This window comes from Paroedura picta, chromosome 7 (genome assembly GCF_049243985.1).
Source record: "Paroedura picta isolate Pp20150507F chromosome 7, Ppicta_v3.0, whole genome shotgun sequence".
Classification (NCBI taxonomy): Eukaryota; Metazoa; Chordata; class Lepidosauria; order Squamata; family Gekkonidae; genus Paroedura; species Paroedura picta.
Window position 1 is genome coordinate 59,862,757 of NC_135375.1, and position 13,121 is coordinate 59,875,877.

At 45.3% G+C, this 13,121-nt stretch overlaps 1 protein-coding gene across 5 annotated transcripts in view; it reads left to right on the plus strand.

Moving 5' to 3' along the window:
* The first annotated feature begins 269 nt into the window (after nucleotides 1–269).
* Nucleotides 270–13,121, plus strand: part of AUH (AU RNA binding methylglutaconyl-CoA hydratase) — a 46,781-nt gene continuing 33,929 nt past the window's right edge. For 2 of the 5 annotated variants that reach the window (XR_013232510.1, XR_013232509.1), the window contains exons 1-3: nucleotides 270–529; nucleotides 8,880–8,947; nucleotides 9,028–9,115. Coding sequence is in view for 2 of the 5 variants with exons in the window: in XM_077344488.1 (XP_077200603.1) it covers nucleotides 337–529; nucleotides 8,880–8,947; nucleotides 9,028–9,115 (349 nt within the window). In the remaining 3 variants the exon portion in view is untranslated. The remainder of the gene's footprint in view (nucleotides 530–8,879; nucleotides 8,948–9,027; nucleotides 9,116–13,121) is intronic. The other 3 variants (XR_013232508.1, XM_077344488.1, XM_077344489.1) reach the window with 3 other exon arrangements.

The following is a 13,121-nucleotide window of genomic DNA, read 5'->3' on the forward strand; positions in this document are numbered from 1 at the left end:
AAGCCCATTTAAAAAAATGGGCTATGTCCCTAGTTATGTAATAATGTATTGAGGTTTCCAGAGACACCGGCACCGTTTCCTAGAAAGCAACCAACTCTCTCCACGGACGCCCGGGGCTGCCGGTAAAGCGAAGGCTGCGCATCGAGCTCTCCTGGGGGGTGGGGGGGGGGGCACAAGCGGTCGCCGTCGTGCTCAGCGAAATGGCGCGCCACCCCAGGCACACCGCCGCGGATCCCCGTCGCCGGCTGTACGTCAGAGTCACGCGGGAACACCCGGGAAGCGGCGGGACGGAGAGGTGGGGGCTGCCTGGTTTGGCGCGCGCGCGTGTCAAGAGACATGGCGACGGCATCTGCAGCCTCGGTGGCCTTAAGCCTCCTGCAGCGTCGAGGTGGTTTAGCGGCCGCCCTTTCCCGCTCCTCCTCTCTGGCGCGCGGGTGCCGCTCGGCCGCCAGAGGATTCAGCTCTGGGGCGAGAGCGGGGGAGGAGGAGGAGGAGCTGCGGGTCCGGTACTTGGACGACGAGCACAAAGGTAAGGGCGGCAGGCGAGGGGGTCGGTGGCCACCCCACAGAATGCAGCCCCCACCGACAGGGGAGGGGATCCGCGTCCTGCTCCCAGGAGGCGCTTCGGCCTCTGCGTCCAACGAGCAGAGGACACGCACTGGCCGTGGCTCCCGTCACAGGGCCCTCGACAGCCCCGCGTGGGAATGGGTGGGGGAGCACCTTGCAGTGCTGACGCGGGCCGCCTCGTCTCATGCGCTGCGCAGCGGCCTTTCGGGCCAAGGAAGCACGGCCGCATTTCAGTAGAATTAAACTTTGTTCTTCATAGAGACTCCTTTGGCATTCCCACTCCCAGCCCGGGAAGCTCTTCACTATCCATTTAAATGGGCAGTGGACGATTGTCGTGACCTAGAGGTGAATAATATCTAGGCTCTCTGAAAGGCACGGTTGGCAACCCTTTTCAAAGCCATTGACAAAGCCAATGTCTATGATGGAGGATGATGACAGGCTTTAGGCACCCTTGCTGGGAAAGCGACTTCCTTGTTTCAGAGCATCAGTCTGCAGTGACAATCCCAGGTCTCAAATGCTTTCGGTACACTTTGTAGTTTATTGCTTACAGTTCAGACATGCATTTGGGAATCCCTAGAACCCATGTAGTGTGGTTAATAGAGTGCTACTGTGTGAGCTCCAATACTTAGTCATCTCCAGAGATGCTATCTTAGCCTAACCTGGTTCAACAATAGTTGAACAAAGCTCTAGGCTAGCGATCCCCACATGTGGTCCATCGACTAATTGGAGGTGGGCCGCGAAGGACAACTTCTCCGCTCCCCCCCCCACCCTTTACACTTTGGGTGTCATTGTCTCCCCTCACTCCCAGATGGGACTCTCTCGTTGCAGAGAAACAAGCTCAGGGTTCCCATTGATTTGTCATTGTCATGAGTTAAAATGTTTAATATGATTTCCTTCATATATGGTGATGTCCATGAGCAGAGGAAATTTGGTATAAAATGTTTAAAAAGATAAAATTTGGACTTAAAATACGTTTACCATTAAGGCTGTACGTTTCACTTCTTAAGAAGGGCTGACCCAGCTTTGCTTCTGAGATCTGACAAGATCAGGCTAGCTTGGCCAATTCAGGTCAGTAGGACTTGCTAAAAAAGTGCTGTTAGTGGTGACAATCCAGACTTGCTAGTGACATTCTTTCAGTATCAAATAATCTGATTTGGATTGTTTCCATCTGACTTGGAGTGCTTTTCTTACCATTAAATACAGAGCTCCAGGCTTATACTAACCAAGTTAATTATTCTGGGTGCATGTCATAGCTCAAATAAGAAAAAGATGGGCATTCTTTTCCCTAAGATAGGTTACTTCACTTTTATGTGTATTGGGAGAAGGTGAAGCTTTGGTTTCTGTTCTTTGAGGTGCTATGATGCAATGTTCTTGTTTTATTTTATTACTAGATTTAAAGCCCGTTGTACGTTTAAATATAACAGGCGCTAGAAAGTGTAGATCTGAGAGTGCTGTTGGTAGCTGGGTGTTTCTGCAAGTGGTATTGTAGGTGTTTGGGCAGAGTGGATGGGACATTCAGGAAAATAAAGATATAGTTGGTGGGAATGTGCAGTAGTGTTTTGTTAAGGAGGGATTAAACTGGTGGTGTTGAAAGGTAGTGTGTGGCTGTATTGTGAAGAGGCTGGGTTGGAGGGTGGTGGGGTTATCTGGAGGTGGTTTGATGTTGCTTATTTTTCCGTTTTGCTATGCAGTGTTTTCATCCAGCCATGTTGGCGGGAGTGGTGTGCATGGAGGTCCAAGAAGAACAGGGTTGGTTGGTGACACCAATTAAGTACTTTGGAGGCAGCAGATTGCAATAACAACAATAAATGATTGTGACCTAGTGGGGAAATCCCCCCCCCCCATCTTTGGGTATCTGGTTTGCCCTCTCTATCTCTCTGTGTCTCTCACATCGGCCTGTCTGGCTAAGGCAAATATGATCTTTCTCTGTCTCCTCACCTCCTTCTGTCTCTGTGTCTCTCTAACGTTGGGCTGAGTGGCTAAGGGAAGTATGATGGGTGTCAGAGAAACGGCCTGTCAATGTTTGTTTTTGCCAGAGTGCACAGTCTCAAAGAGAGTTGTGGAAGAGGGGAGAAGATCTTTATGTCTTGGGAAGGGCTGCAGCCTTGCAGGAACTGTGAGGAGTATTGCAGTTTGACAGAATTCCTGCAAGCATCCCAGGAAGCGCAGTGGCGTCATGTGATACTGGCAAAGGAGGAGCCTTGGAACTGTTCTCCTCGCATGCAAGAGACTGTGGAAGCTGATTCCCATCTGGGACAGAAAGCCATTTTAGGGTTCTGAGTGTTAGCAACACTGTATTTGTTGGAGGCAGCACAGTGCAAAGCAGTGGGCAACTTCCTCCCCCCGCCCTGTGTTGGTTGCTCTCCCTCTGCTTGCTCTGTCTCTTTTTTGTCCCCCCCTCACTCTCTCTGTGTGTCTCACATAGGGCTTACTTGCTAAGGCAAGTATGATCTCTCTCTGTTTCGCTTCACCCCCCCCCCCCTTTCCCTGTGTCTCTCACATCAGGCTGAGTGGCTAAGGCAAGTATGATCTCTCTCTGTCTCTCTCTCTCCCCGCCCCCTCTCTCTGTCTCTGTAATGTCGGGTTCACTGGTGAAGGCAAGTATGATGGGTGTCAGAGAAACGGCCTGTCAACGTTTGTTTTTGCCAGTGCAAACTCTCAGAGTTGAGGAAGAGGGGAGAAGATATTTATCTATTGGGAAGGGTGGCTGCCTGGAAGGAACTGTGAGGAGTATTGCAGTGTGATAGAATTCTTGCAAGCATCTGAGGAAGTTCGGTGGCGTCATGTAATTCTGGCAAAGGAGGAGCATTTGAACTGTTCTCCAAGGCAAAGCAGTGGGTAACTTCCCCCCCCCCCCCACTCTGTGTTGGTAGCTCTCCCTCTGCTTGCGCTCTCTCTCTCTCTCTCTCTCTCTCTCTCTCTCTCTCTCACACACACACACACACACACATCGGGCTGACTGCCTAAGGGCATGATGTCCCTGAGTGTCCTTAAGTGTCACTAAGACTCAGTTGAAAAAGGCTCCTGTAGCCGGCTGCCGCCCCCTCGCCGCAAATGCCTCCCCCAGCCACCCTGCAAGGGCGAGGCTTCACCAGAGTGCAGGGAGCAGGCCTGGCTGCTCCGCGGGTGCTCCTGGAGGCTCCTATAGCCGGCCGCCACTCCCTCGCCGCAAATGCCTTCCCCAGCCGCCCTGCAAGGGCGAGGCTTCACCGGAACGCAGGGAGCAGGCCCGGCTGCTCCGAGGGGGCTCCTGGAGGCTCCTGTAGTTGGCCGCTGCCCCCTTGCCGCAGACTCGGCCGGCCTCCCCGCAAGGCCAAGGCTTCAGCGGCGTGCTTGGAGCAGGTCGCGGAAGCCCCCACTGGCCAGCCCTTTCCCTCTCGCCATGGAAGGCACGGCAGCCGCCCCCCTGCCCTTCGAGGCTGTGGCTTCAGCATACTGCGTGGCAGAAGTCCGGCGCTGGAGTGAGAGAAGTGGCAGCCGGTCTTGTCGCAGGGTCTCACCGCAGCCAACGGTCGACAGTTGGGAGGGAGGTGGTGTGAGTGGGCGGGGTGGGGTCCCAGAACCTTCAAACTGCATGCGCCTGATTGGCTCCCTTGTTGTCTTTGCTGAGTCCCAATTGGCTTGTTTGCTGTCAGTGCTTGGCCCCAGACTGACAGTCGAAGGGGCCCTTTCAAGTTTTTATCCCGGACTCGCCCCGCCCCTATCTTTTCCCACATTGGCCTTACTCCTTTATGTCTTACCGCTCCCGCGGAGCGGTTTACAGATTACTTGAAATAAAAAGGTTGTGGTAAAGTAAGTATGCGTAACCAGTGGATTCTTAAAACTTCCCATATGAAAAGTTGTGCTGAAATTTGTAATATTTTCCCTTACAACTCCTAGGCTGTTGGAAAGTTACTATTTGAATACTTTCCATGACTAAGGGTAACAAACTGTAAAAGTGATTGGTGGTGGTGCATAGTGTCTTATCACTATTACTATTATTAATAATAATAATTGTCTTTGTTTACCACCGTTCTAGGCCAGACGACTCGTGTCGGTGCATTACAATAAAAAGCAAAGTAAAACCAAGTTTTACTATGTTTATGTTTTTCAGCCAGCCAGCCGGTTTGCAGTGGTGTACAACAGTAAAACCTGCAGTAAAACCATGTTTTACTGTTTAACTATGTTTGTCAGAAATTATCCATATAAGTCACAGGTAAGGGAAAGATGTAGAAATAGAATCCCATTTGCCAACCTACTGTTTTCTAGGTACACTCTTATCCTTCATTGCTTAGGTGCAAATGCTTCATTTTCCTTTTACATTTTTTAACGTCTTTGAAGAGGTAGCTATTTAAAACAGAAATATTGTTTAAAATCAACAAGGACATGGCTTTGCTTTTAAAGTGTTATACGCTATCTTTAGATCACAAGGGAAATTTAAAGTTGACTAAACAATACAAGAAATACAGATTTGTATGGAATGTGGCCCCAGAGTAATCTCTTGGCAGTGGAGCATTTGAGAGAGAGAGGGAGGGATGATGCTAAAGCTTCTCGCAACATCTATTGTGTTTATCCTTACAGGACCTACATGTATGGACACAAAAGCTAATACCCAGAATAAAAGCTTGGTTTTAAAGGTGTCACGAGACTGAAACTTTGTTCTGCTGCTTCAGACTGACATGGGTACTCACCTGAATCAAATTTCTGCAGTTAGCATTGTACAATCCTGTTCTTGGATCCTGGCGTGTTGCTGATGTTGTGCTAGTTTCTATGCCGTCTTTATAAAGTAGAGAAATCCCAATGAGCCCATAGCATAGCAACTACACTGAAAGCCATAGCAGCGTTGCTCACACCCATGAATCAGGGATTGCTGTGCCAACAGTGTCCTTGTTCTGCCCATATATGGAAGCAGTTAACCAATGCTGGCATGCCTTGCTGATGTCAGCCTGTCCCCACCTATGAAACAGGACATGGAAAGTTCAAAAGAAATAAAGCATCTTGTGATTTATGGAGAACTGTGGCATATTCAGCAGTAACACGTTATAGAGTTCACAAAGTTGTAGTGATTAGATGGTGGGGTTCAAATCCTCTCCAAAAATCATGTGAGATCTAGAAAAACAGGAAAGGAAGCCTGGCAATTCCAGCCATATCACTCAGACACCAACACAACTCGTTTGGTGGATGGCCTCTTCCCACATAAGTGCCTGGATCTGGTGTGTGTTTAATGTTTTGAAGAGATACTTTTTTTGGAAAGTTGAGGGGAAAGCAGGGAATAAGGCTAAATTTGAAATCAGTGAGAGGAGGCAGGATTAGAATCCACACTTAACTAATATAGTGGAGAGCAGTCCTCTAATCCTAAAGTCATCTGGGAATTCATGGGGAAAAACTGAGGCATTTACCATCATTAAATGCATAGAAAGATTGCAGAATAAGGCATAATTTGCAGAATAAGGCATGCATGTTGTCCCCAACTGAGACCTTGCATATGGTTAGTTGTAAAATAGTTCATTAAGGAGGCCAAAGGACAACAAGGATTTAAACCCAACCACTGAGTTCATTCTGATTGACTTCCCCAGACTTCAGTCATGTTGCTTAGTACCTTCCCAATATACCCATTTCTCCATTGGACTCTTGAGTTTTTGGTGTTATACTTCATATATCAGCCCTTGTTCTCCTTTTCCCTGGACACAGAGTGATCAGGGGATTGATTGTGAGTTAGGAGGAACCGATTGTTTGATTTCTTGTTAGAGCACATATGTGTCACCACTGCATATTCATCCAACATGTGACTCAGACTAAAGACAGCTTAGATTCAAGTAGGTAGCCATATTGGTCTGAAGTAGCACAGCGAATATGGAGTCCAATAGCATCTTTAAGACCAACAAAGACTTATTCAAAGCGTGAAATGTTGAGTGCATGCATTCTTCCTCAGACTAAATGAACAACCATCCTAACTGTAGAGATATAAGGCAAAAGAAAATTGTGGCAAATTAGTAAACTGTGTCATAATATCCAAATTAAAGATATCTAAAGTTGGTGAAGAGTAGGGGTTGGGTATAGATCCTTATCTGCCAAACCCCAGTAACATAAACACAGCTTTAAAACAACTCACAGATTTATTGAGCAATATCAGGAATGTCGTTCCAAAAGGAAGTCAGTTGCATTGGGTTGTCATCATCATTATTATTAATAAATAAACTAGCAATAAAGGCTGTTGCAGAAAAAATACCATGGGTTCTAGAGAACTGCTATTGGTAAGGGCTGCCCACCACTCCACCCCCACTTCAGTCTGCAGGCCTCCCTTTGTCTATGCAATCACTGCTCATCTCCAGATTATAAAGATCAGCTCCACAGGGGGAAATGGCCCTTTTGGAGGGTGGACTCGGAGGCATTGTACCCTTTTGTGTCCCCACCTCAACATCAAGGAATATTTCCAGCCCAAGGGTAGGCAACCTCCAGATGGAGCCTAGAGATCACCAGGAATTAGAGTATATCTCCAGACTGTAAAGATCAGCTCCCGTGTGAAAATGGCTGCTTTAGAGTGTGGACAGGGTTGTTGTGCAGAAAAAACAATGGAGGCATCCTGCATAGGATGGCTGCCCCTTAGCGTGACACAGGCAGACAAAGAAATGTTTCCCTCACCTCAATCAGTTGCTGTTAGAGGCTTCTTTCACTGCAGACCTCAGAAATCCTGAGCAAGAGACACAATTGGTCCTGAGTGGGGGATATTCCACTCAGAGGGAAAATGGCAGTCTGGTTTTGTCAGTGGTTGCTGAGACCGAAGCACATGCTGATTAACTGGTGGATTGTCCTTGATCACATGTTCCTTTTAATGTGGGATGATGATGATTACAAAATAAGAAATCATTCCATCTGAGATCTCTAATAAAACATCTTTAATCCTCTCCTGTGGAGCGGATTGAATAAAGGAGTAAGGGCAAGTTGGGAGGAGTTAGGGCGGGCTCTGTCCGGGATAAAAACTCGCGGCTCCTGATTTGCCCCTCCGAGTGTCAATCCTGGACCAAGGAGGCAATGGGGAGGCGCGCCTTTTTGGCTGCCAGAGACTACGCCTCGATGCGGGGAAAGGAACAGGGACCCTGCTCCTTTCCAGCCACACACCCTCCCAACATGCCTGGAAAGAAGCAGGTCCCCGGGGGCCGCGCTGCTTTCTCCCGGCCGCTGGAGCGGCCTCGAAATGAGCAGGTACGCAGGGCCCGAGCCACCTTCTCCCAGCCGCTGGGGCAAGGCCGTGCTAGTGGCCGGGAGAAGGCTCCAGATGGCTGCCGGTGGGGAGAGGGCCCGCCACCTTCTCCCAGCCGCTGGAGCAGCCTTGCCCAGTCGCAGACGCACCAAGGCCGCTCCAGTGGCCGGGAGAAGGCTCGAGATTGCTGCCGGTGGGGGGGGGGAGCGCGCCGCCTTCTCCCGGCCGCTGGAGGGGCCTTGCCATGTCGCAGATGCGGTGAGGCCGCTCCAGCGGCCGGGAGCAGACTCCAGATCGCAGCCGGTGGGGGGAGGGCCTGCCGCCTTCTCCCGGCCGCTGGAGCGGCCTTGCCATGTCGCAGATGAGCCGATTCCGCTCCAGCTGCTGGGAGAAGCCTGAAGATTGCTGGTGGGGGGGGGGGCACCTTCTCTTGGCCGCTGGAGCGGCCTTGCAGCATCCTAGCGCCCATTTTATGCCTGGCTAAAATGGGCTTTTTTCTAGTATCCTAATAATGGTGATAGCATTACGGAGTAATGCAAATAATGCAAAACACTAAGGTGAAAAAGCTAAGGCTTGAAATACTGTAATGCAGACAGATGCATTTTGATCACTTCCACTAGGTTGAGAACCACTGTTCTAGCATAACTTCATGTGCCCTTCCCGAATGTTTTAATACTCTCACAAAGAAATAGAACAAAGGCTTTGGTATTCGATACAAAAATACTTTTATCGTCATACAAAATACTTTTAAAAGTTTTGCATGATTCAGTTTTACTTAGTAACAATATATTTCCTTAACAATTATTGAAATAGGGTTGTATCATTCATGGAAATATTCCTTGCATGCATAAATCTTATACAAATTATAAATATTATATATATATATATATATATATATATATATATATATATATAGATAGATAGATAGAGATATAGAGATATAGATATAGATATAGATATAGATATAGATATAGATATAGATATAGATATAGATATAGATAGATATAAAATAAAATTATATAAGAGAGATCAGGATGTATTTTTTGCATGTGGATATCATATGCAATGTTGACAGTGTAGCACTAAACCTCTTCATACCGACATTTGATTTTTTTTCTCTTCCTAATTATAGGAATTGTAGTACTTGGAATAAATAGAGCACATTCAAAAAACGCGCTTAATAAAAATGTTATTAAAACGGTAAGTGGATAAATCTTTTATCTTCATGATTATAAATATTGAAGATAAGTGAGAATAACTTGCACACCCTTTCTTTGTAGATATCAAAGGTTCTGGAAGCTTTGAAAAGTGATAAAAAAGTACGAACGGTTATATTCCGAAGTGAAGTTCCTGGGGTATTTTGTGCTGGTATGCAAATTTTAACTTTACAAATTTTAATGTTGCTATGCATTGGAAATCTGATTGCTTGAAATGACTAATAATCCAAAAACTTACAAAAATTCAACCTTTGTGGAAACTTCTATATTAAAGAAATATCTGCTATTCTGTTTTTAAAATTCTGTGAAGTAAATTATTCATAACTAGGAGCCAAGGCCATTGCATCCAGGAATACAACGGGCACTAGATTGGAGAGGGGTGGAAGAACTCTGTGGATGGCCTTCCCCCAGACATGGAAAGGTTGCAGGCAGCTGTTAGGGAACTTACCAGCAGAGGCAGTTCTCACGCAGCAGGGATTTGCAGACTCTGAGTCTTGGAGGGAAATGGAAGGGGGTGGTCAGGGATGGGGGACAGAAGGCTGCTGGACAGACAGGCAAGCTGGCTGGAGGAGGAGTCACTTGGGCAAGACAGACGGCTTGAGTGGCTGTTAGGTAAGCCATGAGACATGTTCCTCCTCCAAGCCCTTACCAGAAATATATTATGTGGAACAGATAATGGAAATTTTGTTTGTATTTCTAAAATTACCCTGTGAGAAAATGGACAGACTTTTTGGGGCAACATCTGTCTTTTCATGTATATCTTCTATCATAAATTAGTTGGATTCTATTGTTAAAACCAAATGCTGCTTTTTAAAATTTCCCGTTAATTATGTGCCAAAATATGTACTTAATAAAAATCAGTAGTATAGGAATAGGTTAAAAATTCATGACTGCAAATTTTTGAGACCAAGTATGTCTAAAATACCTCCACTGTTTCAAGTATAGGAAAGGCATTGCAGGATACAAAATATTAATAGTTGTGTATAATTACAAATAGTTATATATTCCAGAGACAAAGTTTTATGACTCACACATATATTTGTATATTTTAATTACTGTATAAATATTATCATGATGCATTTTGAAGGTGAAATAAAGGTGTGGCAAGAGTCTGCAAGTGCAGCCAATTTAAAGTCTTTTCATGCATGGGTTGATTGCAGTGATATGTTTACATAAGCAGACTGGAGACTGAAACAAATCACTGTATATGTTGTTTCTGTTAATTTCCTCACATGTTTCAGTGAAATTATAAAAAAATGTTCTGCAATATGTTATTAATATAACTTTGGAAGCCTGTATGTGTAACTTGTGGTCTTAATCATTTTAATGGTTTCTTTGAATGGCTTGTTTTATATTATTTTGATGATTGTAAGCTGCCTCGAGAAGGATTCTGCAGGGGTGACATAGAAATATTCCAAATAGATAGTCCTAATAAGATATTTTTGTGTAATACATGTTTGTATTTTATTTTACGATCTATTACAGTACTAAATAACTATTACAGTACTAAATATTTTTGTTGGAGTTAATATAATGTGGAATTATATTTTAAGAACATTTTAGTGCCCCCTAATAGCTCTTCTAATGGCAATAGAAGTGTATACTTTGTAGGATTTTCAAAGGAGAATTAAGGAATTGCTGAAGCAGCTTTTACTTTCTTTTGTTTTATTAGACCAGTGATAGCCAAGATTCTTAAGGTTAATAAACAAGTGCATTATGTCCTCCTCCCTTTTTATATTCAGCCTTTTCACTGTACCAGTTGTTGTATATTTTTCCCACCATTATTATTCCACCAGAAAATCACTTCCTTGCTTGCTTCAATTTCTCAGTCATTACATTGTTTTTAAAGTTTGTTTCCCCACCTTGGGACTTTGCTTGATTGTATTTTTGGATTAATTGTAAGCAGCAGATTGGTAATAGTCACTGTCAAAGAAGCTACTTAGCTGAGGGGCTAGAAGCCATTAAAACCATATGAAAAATAGTGAGACTGAAAATCATTTGATTTGTACCAAATTTGATAACGTGTTTGTAAACCTTGTACAAGCACTGATGTGTAGAGGGATAGGCAAGAAGAGATAATAGCAACAAATCTTTATGTGAGATCCTACTAGGGATATGCGATTCGGTTCAGATAAGCTGAAAAATATCTGAATACATGCTGATTTGCATCCTTTTCAGCTGTATGTGACTGATTATTCATGTCAGCAGCTGTGCCGGGCCGGTTCCTTGCGGTGGGGTAACATGTCCTGCCACTTCCCAAGTACGCATAGGGGATGGAATCCCCTGGTACACACGGACTGCTGCAATATTGTGCTTGCGCGCAGACAACACTGGGACTGGAAGAGCCCATTGCGCTGTGTGGCAGCAGCGGGAGGCATGAGGGCCCCGCCGCACAATGTTGGGGGAGCAGTGTGTTGCTAACTCACCATTCCGGGGGTGGGAGACCTCCAAGTTTGGTTCCACGCTGCTGTGAAGCTGTCCCTGCAGGGACACTGTAGGTTGGGGGATTATGCACAGGGCCAGCCTGGCAGGGCTGTGGATAGTGATCACAGCAACATAGGGAATGCGGAACTATCCACGTTCCCTATGTTGCTGTGATCACCATCCATGGCCCTGCCAGGCTAGCCCTGTGCATAATCCCCCAACAGTGTTCCCTTACCATGGGCGATCCAAGGCCCTGAGTTGGGGCAGGGCTTGGAGGCGGCTGGGATGACGGCGACATCTGCATAATTGGGGATTGGCCCTGCTGCCCCATTGTTTCCAGCCCGGACTTTCTGCCCTGTGCATAATCAATCTGTGAGCTAAATTGCCCCTCCCTGCACTTTAAACAGTCCCAATCGGCCTTGAACAAATCGTGATTTAGTGATTCTGATGCCGCTCGGCTGCTCCATTATAACCTATGCAGGCATTAAAATCACTGGAAAATTTTGTCTTTTCATCTATTCTGTGGTCATGGTGGTTGGGGATTTGAAGTAGAGGCACTAAATTTGGAGTGTAGCTGTGGGAGCCTCTCCTCAAAAGAACCCCCAAGTTCCAAAAAGATTGGACCAATTCTGTTAGTCCTCCATTGTTTGGCCGACATTATTTCCTGTGGTGGCACCCTTTTCGGATGCCCGTAGAATTGGTGCAAATTTGTGAATGAAGTGATTCTGAGGAGTGGCTACTACAGTTGTGCTGCAAATTTAGTGCCTCTACCTCAAACACCCCCTTGCAGAATAGATGAAAAGGCAAAATTAATGACACTGTAGTTTATAATAGTGTTGAATTGATTAAACCAAACTTGAACCTCTGAATCTGAACCAATGATTCAAGTGACTTGGATTTGGTTGAATAGATGATTTTTAGGATTGTTGTCTTGAATCATGGCTTTCTTCCCTATAAAATCTCATGGCTCTTAAAAATGAAAAGGCTTCTTTAGTCTGCTGCCTATTCATAGCTAGCTTCAGGAATGTGGAAAAATGGTAAGACAGGGATTGAAAGATCCCAGGCACCATGTCTCTGTGATACCTAGTACTTTCAATAATTATTTTATTTTGTGGTAGCCATGTTAGAAGATATTGTCATTAAAATGTGAAATTTTAATGGCTGAAAAATGAATCAGCCTTCTAAAATTCTGGGCTCGTTTCCAAAGCCAAAAAAAAAAAAAAATTGCCAAGATGAATGTCCATAAAATACTTCGACTACCTTCTACATCCTAGTCAGACCATTGGTCCTTCTAGCTTGGCATATGCATGCAAGTCACGTACTCTGTCATTGATCTGCAAACCATCTCTGAATGATGCTTCAGTGACATATTTTATTCAAGTTTGTGTGTGTTCCCCAACCAGCACAGGTAGTGTGTTTGTCTTGAACTGTTATCATGACTCAACCAAAAGTATGATGGCAAAGGGAAAGAATAGGACTTCTCATTGCTGTACTTGATGAATCTCACTCTGTGGAACTGGCATTTACATTATAAACTTCTGTAACATATACATTCCATTGTTTTCATAATGTATTTACAACTCTCCTTAGGTATTTCTCAAGGGATAAGTCATCTCCTCCTTCCATTTTGTTGCTTCTTTCCAGCCTAGCCTGGAAGAAATTCACCTACCATCCCACAGTGGTGATCAGCAATTCTCTGGATATGCAAGGAAGGGCCACATGCGACAAACACT